At 37.6% G+C, this 12,978-nt stretch overlaps 1 protein-coding gene across 1 annotated transcript in view; it reads left to right on the top strand.

Moving 5' to 3' along the window:
- PIGG (phosphatidylinositol glycan anchor biosynthesis class G (EMM blood group)) overlaps positions 1-12,978 on the top strand; it is an 82,627-nt gene that overhangs the window by 20,012 nt on the left and 49,637 nt on the right. Inside the window, exons 8-9 of the mRNA XM_085041835.1 lie at positions 1,620-1,901; positions 9,220-9,677. Coding sequence (XP_084897961.1) covers positions 1,620-1,901; positions 9,220-9,677 — 740 coding nt within the window. The remainder of the gene's footprint in view (positions 1-1,619; positions 1,902-9,219; positions 9,678-12,978) is intronic.

Here is a 12,978-nt window from a genome sequence, read left to right as displayed (position 1 = left end):
CAAAGCTGAAGGTGCTCATCTTTTTTCATTCCGTTGTGTTCTGAACCTATACATCCAAGCTGTTGACAGTTACTTTAGATATGAAGCATCGGATTTTTTTTTTTTCTGGAATGCATTTGCAGATGCTTACTATTTCTAGAAAACAAATCTTAGGTGTTAATCAGCCTTCATGAAAGAAACATGCAGCTACTAAGCACAGAAATTTCTGTTGAGAAGTGTATGCTCAGCATCACTGTATGACTGCAGCAAAGTGACAGTTTTTTCTTATCTCCAGTGCAATACTCAAAGAACTTGTCTTGCTTTCCAAAATGTTTTTGTCTTGATATCAATTTTCCATCTTCACTTAATAAATAAATAAGAGTAGGGAAACTCACATGTCACTTCAAACTATGCTATGCTATGAATGCCAATTATCCTGTATTTCCAATGAGGAGAATACCTCTGGGACATGAACTGATAACAATGCATTTGCTCAAAAGACCTACATTTAGTTTGGTAGATATCTAAAGTTTGAGCATTTTCATGCCATGAGTGTTGTCTTTGTTTTAATTTTGAGGGCTGGGCTGAAATGTAAGACTTAAGCTAATACGATACTCAAAAACCTGCATGTTTTCATAACCAAATGAAATGTGCAGTAGAATATGAAGAAGCAGCAGACTACTGCAAAGCATTTGTTTTGTTTTTTTTTAGTCTACTTTACTGTGTCTTAACCATAGTGTGTGACAAATTTTAGACATAGATCTTCACAAGTGACAGTGAAAGATTTCAGGTTGACAGTGGTCTGATATAGTTGTTTTTATTTTGATTTGTTTTAATCTTGCCCTAGCACAAGCTGATTGAGGTCAGTCGAATCCTAGCTCCATCTCCGCAGCTTGCAAAGCATTTTAGCATGTGGCTGACGTTTCCCATTTTTTTGTAAAGGTTTGTATAAGAGTAGTAGAAAGTTTGATTGTATTGTTCATCTGCACTGCTACACCTACATAAAAGAAAGCTTGTAATTCTGCCTGATCTGTGTGTGGGTTAGAGCAAAGTGAAAGTAAAACCAATAAATTAAATTAAGATGAGGAGAGGTGTAAGAAGTAAATAGTGGGAGAATTTATAAGCTTGGAATTGAGCATACACTTGTGTGATAGTGTGAGAACTTTCCCTGGTTTGGGAAGTTATTTAGCTCAGCGGGATCTCATATATGTGTATTTGTCATACAGGAAATAAATTTCCTTTGAAAGAGTGTGTTAACTTTAGGCATTTGCAGGTGACAAACAATGGGTCAAATTCGTTTGCTTAGGAACTATTTTGATTTTGGGAAATCAAGCTCTTAGAGGGAATGAAGGTCATACATATAGTTGGATACCACAGGTGAGGAGGCAAATGATTTATTAAACATGGGAACTTGTGTGTCTAAGCCCTTAATAAATGAAAGGACAATAAAGGGTTTTCCCATTTATATGGTAATATCTTACTGGGGGGAAAAAATATAATTCGTCACAGGTTTTTTTTTTGATGAAGTATGCATAATAGCAGAGTGACATGGATGATAACAGCATGATTTTTGTGTGAATTCTTGCTTGATATTTTAGCTACTTCAGTTTTTAAAGTATTAATCATACATTTTTGTCTAGGTCCTGCTACTGCTTTTGCTCAGTGTTCCAAAAGCCTTGAGCAAGCGGGCAGAATTTGAAGTGCCCCTCTCCCCTCCGCTCTTCTCTCTGCTGTTTTACTTGATGTGTCTGCTGCTGTGTGCAGTTCATGTCATTGTATGCACATCGGCAGAAAGTTTGTGCTATTTCTGCAGTATGTCCTGGTTAACAGCAGTTGGAGTGATGATGCTGATTTCTGCACTCATGTGTGGTATTTTATCTGCTGTTGCAAAGATCTTTGAGAATTCCAGACTTCCACTGAAGGTGAGAGCATGCATTAATTAAAAAAAATGATTTGCTTTTCATGGCATACTGTCAGTTAAAATTTTGTTTTCTCTATGTGTGCTTAAAGAAATTCTTATTTGTAATGTAATTTGAATAGTTAAAAATTGTCATTGAAACGTTCTGTTTTCACTGTGGCATGATACAGCTTGAAGATCTAAGAAGTGCTTATTTTGACATAATTTGAAGAAGTGTTTTAAATACTGTGCAATGTTCTGCAGTTGACTTTGTGAGATTGGAAACAGTTATGCTGCGTACAAATCCTATGTTGTTACACAGTTATGTTTCACAATTGCAATTAAAGATGTCGAATACTTTACAACAATGTGGACAAAGGACATGATGATCTGTCCCTTCCCAAATACAACAGACAGTAATCCTCTAAGAAGAATATACTTTGCCAATATGCCTTTTCTTACATTGGTATTATTAAAGTTTGGGTTTTTATTTTTAATAGTTTTGAAAATACAACAGAGGGAGCTAATTTAATCTGTCCTTTCTACTTTTCAAGTTTAAGAAATAGAGTTTGTTAAAATCTTTGGAGTTCTCTGAAGTGTTCTCAGTGTGAGGTAATGCCAGGAATTTACAGGTAATTCCAAGGAAATAGAATTTGGGGTGTCATTTCTTCCACTGTGGAACAGTGTCAAGAGCTGTCAGTCACACTGTAAAATCAGCTTCTAGCTCTTTTTTCTACTGCTCGTTAGTCGTATTTTTGAAAGATCTCTGATGTTCAATAGCTTCACTGCTCATAGTACTCCACTCAATGGTGCAACCTCTGTGCAGTACAGTCTTTCATCAGTCTGTGTTTCTTGGAAACATGCTTGGGGGTTTAGTACCTTTTTTCTAAGTGTGTGACAAAATGTGACAAGTACATTGCTTTAATGATATGATGACTTGCTCCTTTAAGATAAAAAGCAAACTTCCTGACTTAAAGAAACATTTAGTAATAGCCATATTTCTTACAATTCAGAAAATTCAGGATTCCTGAATAAAGATTAATTTTGTACTCTGTGCAGATATATGCTGTAATTCCTGAATTTAGATTTAAATCTAAATTCTTTTAAGTAAGGTTGCTGATGTTTTTTATTCAAAATTACCAGATCATACCAGATCTGTAATTTCTGAATTTATATTCTTTTTCTCAGAAAAAGAAGAATATAGCCTTGAAATAATTAGTGCTTTAGGGTGTTCTGTAGAAATCTCACAGGTACTTGGTGTGCAATGACAAACACACACAACTAAAAGCTTGTTTTTCATCTTGTTACCGGTTTTTGTAATTTTAGTAAGCAGTAAAAGTCTAAATATGATGACTTTTGTAGACCTGCATAAAATACATGTACATTCCACTTCAATAGCATGGAGATGAATGACAACAGGTGATACATTTTTTCTGCAGGTGGATAGTCTCAAAGAATCACAGAATGATAGAATAGTCTGGGCTGGAAAGGACCTGAAAGATCATCCAGTTCCAAACCCCTTCCATGGGCAGGGACACCTTCCACTGGATCAGGTTGTTCAGACCTTTATCTAGCGTGACCTTGAACACTTCCAGGGAAGGGGCATCTGCAGCTTCTCTGGGCAACCTGTTCTAGTGGCTCACCACCCTCAGATCATCTGCTTCAAGTTGATAATATGCAAATGAGGTTTTCAGCAATGTTTTTCAGGTTTGTGTGTGCTTTTTCAGGGCTGGGGCAGATAGAAATAAAAAATACTGGATTCTCCATCCCAGGTTGGTCTGTGATCATATTCCTACCTGAGATGTATCTGAAAATGTGGGAAGCTTAAGTATGTCTTATGAAGTGTAGTCAATAGTGATTCTGGTTGAGGCAGACATAACTTTGTATTCAGACCTGTAGAAATACATTTTGGTCATGCTATCTTCAGTCCTATTCTGTATGTGACTGAATTGCTGGATGTGTATCTCATCTCATCAGTCACGGAGGCTTTGCTATCTCTGTTCAAGTTCCAAAGAAAGCTTGAAATATTTCATAGGTTTAGTTAGCATGCACCATCATTCCAGACATGTATAAAAGCAGTGACTTGGTTCTGATTAATATTTTTACCAGTCTCAGGGCTTTTACAGAGTGATATGATGGGGGTTTCTTCAGTTCACTGCTTAGACAAATACAGAGCCTGGAGAAGATGAAAGGAGTAATGTATAAATCTAGTGCTGCTTGTAATGCAGATGTGTTCCAAACATTCATCTCCATCTTTCTTCCCCTTTGTAGTAGAATGCCTAGGTTCTGGGGGAGAAGTGGATTGTTTTTATATGCTGTGTGTCAATCTTGAAGGACCTTCTGTGTGAGCTATGAGTATCACTTATGTATAAATGTCTCTGAATCCAGGTGTTTTATGACCTGTGCACCTCCACATTGTGAATCTGCATGTGGTGTCCACTTCTAAAAGAGTTCTGACGCCCTGGTCTTCTGATGGTGGGAGTAGAATCCTGAATCATGGTCTTTCTGGTTAAAAAAAAAAGCTAAAAAGCCTTTTCTAAGCTCAAGCTATACGATAAAATGTAGGTATTTTAAAAGTAATTAAGATAAGCTCTCCTGTTAATGGCTTCAGAGCTTTTCTTCCTTCAAATTGTTTCCGTTCACATCTAAAGATTTCTCTGAAGTGCTTCTCATTTGTAATACTTTTTTTCCCCACTGTGGCTGAATATAGAAACTGATTACCAAGTTCATGAATTTTCTGAAGACCAGTGCAGGCAGTGTTAACATCTGCTTCCTGACTGTTATTTATAGATTCTGATTGCTATGTTTCTAGCAGCACCAGTCCCTTCTTTTAATGATACTTCAGGCTTTAAATAGTTCTGCAGCCCTTTATGAATTCCAGAAAATTGTTAAAAATTCTAACTTCTTTTTCATAGTTTCACTGCAATTGCTTGTTAGTTGATTTAAACATGGTATTTACTATGACTCGTTGTGGGCTTTTTTTCTCCCCTATTTCTGATAGGAATGAAAACGAATAGTTTTTTTGAAACTAGAAAACAGAAGTTAAGGCTTGTCAAGTAGAGGTTTTGAGAAATTTCATTATGCAGAATTATAGTGGCTTTTTATTACATCTACAAATTTCAGTTTCTTTTAAAGCACCTGTTCATTTAAAAGTAATTTTAAGTGGTTTTCTTACTTTGTTTGATATTCTTGATGAATTGAACAATTTCACATTTTTGTGCAAAAGTACCTAAAATATTTTCGGCATTTTTTGACTTGGGTAGAAAAAAGGCGATTTGGTTGTTTCTTTACCACATAGCTTTCAGAACTGATCCCAATCTGCTGTGAAAATGTAGGAGCAAGTGTGATCTGTAGGACTTTGTCATGGAAAAGTTATTGTCATGGAGAATCAAGCCTGGGTTCAGGGAGCTCAAGTACCAGAAGTAAAAAGAATGATTGAGTATTTAAATTGTGAGTGACGGTGAGCATGAAAAAGAAAATGTTTCTCATCTGAAAAACAGTTGCAGAATTTCTCAGGCATTAACTGTGGATGGTTAACCACAGAGAAGCCAGATAACTGGAATAAGACTCAGGAGGTTTTATTTGAAAGTGAAGAAGTTTCAAAATTTAATGGTCAGAGGTGGATGTATTACATTGTTTATGTACTGGCCATTTTGCAAGCTAGCAAGATTATGTTCAAAGATAGGGCAGAGAGGTCAGTTTCTGTATTGCTTAAATACTAATGCTGATACACCAGTTGATAAAGCTACCTTAGTTTGGGAGATGATATATTTACGTCATGTGAAGCTGGGATTTAAAAATTTCTAAACGAAGGATTCTGTATTAGGTTTGCTTGCCAAGATATCAAACAAACTGAGAGTCATGCAGTTTTTTTAGTATCAGGAGTGTCTGCTGAGTTTCTGAGGGTTGGACATGTTCAGCAGCTGGAAAGACAGAGCTGTGAATATCAGAGTAAGACCTACATTTCAATGCCTTTAAACCACATCTAAAAACTAGGTGCGATCAAAGTAATCAAAGTAATCTACAGTAAGGTCAGACTGTATATGACAGCATACTCATGGCATTCCTAATAAGGTACAGTTCATATATAAGGGATTACCAGTAAATTTAGAAAACCTTGATGGAGGTACTTCCAGAATTTCTTAAGATTATCAAGGCTCAGGAGATTATAATTTGCATTGTAATTTTCAGTTTTGCATAGTGATTTAACTCTGATCTGAAATGCAGTTTATCAATAAATGTAATTGGATTTTAATCCTTTGATGTGAATGTAAGAGTATTTTTTTCTCTTTTCTCTCACTTGTGAGAGACAAGTAGGCAAGAAATACAGATTTCTGACCCTGGGACATTTCACATTAATGCCATCATTTTAATGAGGTTTTTGTATGTTCCCCGTTGATAATGCATCACTTCTTTGGTTTTTATATCAGTTGCTGACAGCAAGCAGATACAAGGGACTAGTCCTTCTATAGATTTTATGTTATGTCTTACAAAGAAGACAAATTATATCACAGACTTTTTCATTCTCATTTATTAGGAACTCAAATTCCTTTGTCTCTGCAGGCAGATGGTGCTTACATGCTCATTTATTTAGTTAGCCAAGATCTTTAAGGTCAGCATGATAGAATTATTGGAATCTAAACTTGCTGTAGATCAGTCATGTACTGTTCTTGTCTCAGCTTTGTGAATTTCATGCTCTTTGGTCTTTGCACAGACTACCTTGTCCTTTTTTTCCAAATACCAGCTTATGGTATTTGCTTTTCAGAATAGAGTACTAAACAAACCTGAGTGGTCTTTAGAATACCAAAGAAATTTCAAATGCTAGTAAATTTAGATTGGACCTGGGCATTCTTCAGATTATTAGTATTCTTCCCGCCATTATTGTTGTCTGTGACCTCACAGGGACTCTTTTGGCTGTGTGGGGTTTTGTTTATTTGTTTGTGTTGTTGGGTTTTTTAAAGTGAAATTACTTTGGTGTAATATAATCTTTAACAACACAAGAAATGAAGAGGATGTGAATAGGTGATAACTGTAATTATGGCTCCTGCATTCTCCCACAAACATCTCGTAATATTTTGATTTTGCAAAAGTTTTTTTCCCCAAATCAAAATTCCAGATAGTGTTAACTAGGTTCTTGCATCAAGTGTGTTTGTTGTCTTCTCTGTGTTACATAGTCTTGCTCATTGAACAAAAATACGTATGCTGCTGTCAGTAAGTCATGAACACAAGTGAGACTTGCATCTAAGATGCTCAGAGATACTTGTATTGTTTACAGCTGCTTTCTTGTTACCTACTCGAAGGTCAATTTGTTTCAATTTTCTTTTAACACAATTTAAACTGTGCAGGAATTGTAGTACACTGTGCATCTTTTAGTTTAGTATGTTCTCTATGAAATTTATCTCTGTGAATATTCAAGATTTTTTTTAAAGTTTGTTCATCAGTCAAATGTAGGAGGATGATGTGGTTAAAATGCGCAGTTAAAGAAATGACCATGAAAGTAGTTTCAGAGATCTTTGTTCTGAAGTAAAAATGGCATGCAGTAATTTCAATTTGGCTTTTAAATTTTTGTTTTATTAGGTTCTTAAAATACCAGTTTAAGAGATACTCTATTGTATTCTCTAACAGAGCAAAAATAGAGAAAGTAAAATAGTAATGTATGATTTTTGACAGTTTCCCAAAAATTCGTATTTTTCACAAAAACCAGATTTTGTTTCTCAGAATTCTTCACAAGTATGTATGTTATCCTATTTGTTAAAACAGACAGAGCTGTCCCCAGTAAGGGGCACTGTGACCCCCTCACACAGGTGTGTACTCTGGGCCCTACAGTTAATCATGCTGGCCTAACTTGGTGATGCATGGTTGCTTTTCTCATTGCTGGCACCCTGACCTGTCTTGTATGTACTCTGATCCCTCCACCTGCTGGCACCTTGGGCTCACAGTCCTGATGGCCAGTGGTCCCCTCTCCAGTCATTTTGGCATGTGCTTCTGTCGTGGCACTGCAGATTGTGTGGGTTCAATGACCAAGGTATCTCTGCAGCTGCTGGTACTTGGCTTTAACCTGCTCTGGTCTCAGGTTGCTGACATGCGAGCTTGTCCCCAGCTACTTGCAGTGGCATCTTTCATCATCTGCAGGTGGGACACAGAGTGAAGTTGCCCAGAAAGATAGGGCACAATTTAATAGGACACGATAGACCACAGTGACCAGGCCCAGGGCTCAGTCAGAAAAGTGCGCTGGCTCCTGCTTATATGTAACTCAATCCTTTCTCCTTTCTCCTGTTACTTTGCCTCTGCTTCCAGCCGCACCCCCTCTTCCCCATCTTTGACGCTTTCTTGAAGCTTTGCTTATTGAGTTGGTACAAATCCACAAGCACCATCAGGTATCTGTGATACCTGTGTGCTGTCACTTCTCCCTTATCTGTTACAGGGTCCAGACTGATGCTCTTTGGAGCTATGCCTGTGATTTCTTATTGGCCTTTCAATTAATGGCAGAAGAGTTTTTGTTGTCTTCATGATCTGCCTTAGTGCTTACTTGGTTGTGTCTCTGTGTGTCTTAACATGGTTGTGTCTCTGTGTGGTCTTTTTATGGCTTTCCCTGTGTGCTGAAATGGTTCTTTACCTGATAATATCAGTGAACTGTGCGTTCACAACTTGCACATGCCTTTATGCTCTGTCTTTGGCCCTGTCGTTGAAGGTGGTGATGATAAGGCAATTCCAATTAGCTGCTGAGAACAGGAAATTGAAATAATGGAGGCATTAGTCAAAAAATACTGTGGTTTTAGATAAGAACACTGTGTGAAGTAAATAATAGATGGGTAAATGTTTAAAGTAGATTATATGATGAAAGATGCATTTCAAGCTAAACAAGGTCAAGGGGTGCCATCAGGCAATAACTTTAACTTGAGTAGTGAAGGCTGTCACAGTATTAAGTTGAAGATACCACAGATTTCAACTATTAGAGAATTACCTATTGTCTATATCTCAAGCTTGATTTCTGCAAGATTTCTATTTTTACTTCCATAAATATGCAACAGGACGTGAACTTGTTTTGAACCTTCTGTTACAAGGTGGTAGGGATTCTTTATCTGTACAGTTGTGGTGATTATTCATAGAGAAGTTTTATTCCTTAAACAAATGCAATTTTAAAAATTATTACTATGTTGTAGTGTGAACTAAGTATGCCTCACTGAAATTATTATTTTATAAATTTTGGAGATTTCTTAAGATAGAAATAAGTTATCATGCTATTTATTTTGTTTTCCTAAAGAAAGTTGCTGTAAACACACTATGAATGCTTACAAATGAAATTTTTATATACTCTCTCACCACTTTTTTTGTGTTTGCAGAATTCTACTGTGTCCAGTTCTAGCTGGTCAGAAATAGATGTGCTGATTCTGGCTGGAACTATTGGCCATGTTTTGAGTTTGGGGGCAAGCAGTTTTATAGAGGAGGAACATCAAACCTGGTATTTCCTTATCAATACTCTTTGTTTGGTGCTGTGTCAGGAACTTTGTAGAAATAATTTTCTTCTGAAGGAATGTGACCCTCAGCATAGCACCAATGTGAAACAAAATTTTGATAGCATCGGGGAAACCTCTGAGTGTAAGAATATAGACATTCCGGCAGCAAGTAATTCAAAACTGGGCAAGACTACCTCTTCACCTGAATTCATAAAAGGATCAGATAAGTGGATAAGCTTAGCAACTCCATGGATCATCCTTATTTGCTGTCGGCTGCTTCGATCCTTGAATCAGACAGGTGTTCAGTGGGCTCATCGGCCAGACTTTGGACACTGGTTGACAAGGTGGGTATCTGATTTATTGTCACACTTTCTGCTTCATTTAAGAATTAATGTGTGTTTCATTTGGTGAAGTACGTCTACATTTCTATATGGTCTCTGATCAGAGAGTGCTGCAAACATACAAAGCAGATAAACAGTGAAGTGACATAAGGAATTTTTCATTGCTATTTCATGCAGGAGTAATTCCTTGTGTACTATCAATAGTTTATAATCTTTGCCCTGCACCATGACTTATCTAATTAATGCCAATTATACATGATAGATTTATCAGAAGCAAAAAGTAAATATTTTCCATGTGTAAGTCAACAGTGTCGGGTTTGAGAAATTAAATATCACTTAATAGAATTAAACTCTTGAAATTAAGGCAGGAAGGTTCTGCATAATTCCAAACTTTATGAAGTCACAGGAGAAGATGCCTCGCATAGAATTCTTCCTTGTCTATCACATGCTTTTAATGTGTGGGTGAAAAGCTGAAGGAGTTTTTTGAGTGTAATATAAACAAGAAAGGGAATTTTTTATAACTGAAAGTACACTGGAGAAGTGCTTCTGCTTTTACTACTACCTTTCAGTGTTTTGAAGAGCTACAGTTATTATTCAGTGATACTTTAACTGTCTCAGGTACTTCAGTTGGTGGATGGAGAAGCAATACTTTGTGACTGACTAGTCAAGGTTTTGCAAACAGCAGATGAAGAGGCTCTGCTGTGTAAGATAAATAGATTTCTTACAACACGTGGATGAAATGTCATTCATCATTCATTAAAAATGACATGAGCAAATGGACTAATATGAGGCTTGTTATTTATTGGCAGCTTCACAGATAAAATACTAATTGCAGTGACAGGCATGAGTGCTGAAAGACATGAGTTATGAGGGAATTTATCACATTATAGCAGTTGTTCTATACCAGAATTTTCACCATGCATTTCACCATGAGATGAGGTGAGGGAATGAGAAAAAAATCTTGTATTTCCTACGTCAAGGCCATATGATAGATAACTCACTCCTTCATTATCAGCTAAGCCAGTGTATGAGCAGGATGAGGCATGATTTGGTGTGACTGTGAGGATTTTCACAATTAATCCTAAGCATCTGCCAAAGATTTATTTGCCCAATAAAGTCCTGAGCCAGTTTTTTTTTTTTTCAAACTGTTAGTCCTTTTCTTTGGAGTATGCTGGTGCCACAAACGCATTAAACAAGGACCTGATTCTCCTGCAGCTGAAAAATTTACTTTATTTCAGATATATGCTTCTACTCATGGGGTCCCACAGAGATGTTTATTGACTCTTGGAAATGTTACCAGACTTTTAAAAATTGTCTGTGCATGTATAGATTTAACTTCCAAAGATCCTGTCTTGCTTTAATGTGCTCCCACCTCTGATTTCATAGTGCTAAATATGCGTACAGTGCAGCAAAACCTATTATAGCCTTGGGCTTTGGGGGTCTCAGGGAGAAAACACTGGTGGAATGTAGTCTGCAGATAGAGCAGGTGCTTCTAGGGCTTCTTGATTCATAACAAAAGCGGAAGATCCTCTGTGCCCAGCTCTAACACTATTGACTGTCAGGAGCTTCCAAGCGACCCACTCAGATAAACCAAAGGCTTTTTACACCTGTTGTGGATTGCTCTGGTTTTGTGTGTGTTTGGTTTTTTTTTTTGTTTTTGTTTTGGTTGGTTGGTTTTTGTTGTTGTTATTGTTGAAGAAGGAAGGGGGAGAAGGGAGGGAGGAGGTTATTTTTGTGTTTGATTTTTGTCCCTGTAAATTGGAATTCATGTGAATTTGAATATGTCTGTATCTTTCTTTGTACTGGATAGCCCATAACTGGACGTATGGTTGAATACAGGGTAAGGAATAACCTTGTTCTTGTTATGTTCTTCATAATGCAGCTTGAAATGCTGTTGGTTGCCTTTGTTACAAGGGCAGGTTGTGTGCTGATTGTTGCATCAGGGTCCACCCAGACACTCAGAGTCACCTCTGAAAAGGTGGTCAGCCCCCAGTCTGTCCTGATGTGTGTAGCTGTTTGTTCCAAGGTGCAGGACTTCCCTCTTGCCCTTGGTGAACTTTGTAAGGTCTCTGGTGGGCAATTTCTCCAGCCTGTCAAGGGGCTTTTGAGTGTCAGCAGACCCACCTACTGTATCAACCACTCCTCCCAGTTCTGTATTGTGTGCAGACTTGCTGAGTGGACACTGCCCCACCGCCCAGGTCGTTAATGAAGACATTAAGCAATATTGGCTCCAGTGGGAGGTCCTGAGGTTAATAGGTAGTGACTGGCCTCCAGGTGGAGTTTGTGCTGCTAATGGCAACCCTGTGAATCCAGCATTTTGAGTACTTTTCAGTCCACCTGACTGTCCACTTTTCTAGCATGAGATTGCCTATGAGGATGTTATGGGAGCTGGTGTTAAAAGCTTTGTTAAAACACAGATAAACAACGTCTGCTTTATGCTCTTCCACCGAGCTTTTCTCATCACAAAAATCTGTCAGGTCGATCAACTGTTCTCCTTCATAAAACCATCACAACCCTATTACTAAAGCTGTCTGCCTCCCCCTTCAGTAAGGCTGAAGTACAGCAGCTTGGTATCAAAACAAAACCATCAGAATTCTATGGTGAATTGCTTCCTCTATTCCCTGTCAAATTATGGCCTCACATTGGGTGTATTTGCTTGGGTCTTGAAGCAACTGGAAGAGAAAAGATTGTACAGTTTTACTCTTAGGCTATTACTGGTCGTTTGGCTAAATTGCTGTGTATAGGAACTGTATAATTGCTGTATAGAAACTTTTGCCATACAAGGCAAGGTACTTGCTCTCTTTCTCCTCACTTCACTGGCCCTGTATTTTACTTGTTCCTGTGTCAGTATGGTGAACTAAATCACTGAATAGACATGTCTGGAAAAATAATTCAAGATGGCATAGGAAACTCTTGGGTTTTAGACGGATCACTTCTCACTCTGTTTTACCATTGGTCTTCACAGGCAAATGGGCTGGCTTATAACAGGAATGCAGGAAGGGAAGAGTGTACAAATCAGCACTGCTGTTCTGGAAATTACTATAAAAAAAGAATTCAGAAGTATCTGCATCTTTTGAAGTGCTACAGACATAAACAGTTTTTTCTTTCTGCCATTGTCAACCATTCCTTACAAAAAACCACTTGCCTTTCAAATCTGACGGAGAAAGATCCACGATTCACTACCTTGTACTTTTGGAGGCTTAAAAAGACTATGCAACAATCCAGAGTGTTGTGCCATGGCAGGCTAGGAGGATGTGTGATTAGCACTGTCACTGTCACAGTTCTGCTGTCTCCCTTTTATTGG

Source organism: Lichenostomus cassidix, chromosome Z, assembly GCF_008360975.1.
Source record: "Lichenostomus cassidix isolate B80296 chromosome Z, HeHo_3.0, whole genome shotgun sequence".
Classification (NCBI taxonomy): Eukaryota; Metazoa; Chordata; class Aves; order Passeriformes; family Meliphagidae; genus Lichenostomus; species Lichenostomus cassidix.
This window is presented reverse-complemented; position numbering and strand designations above follow the sequence as displayed.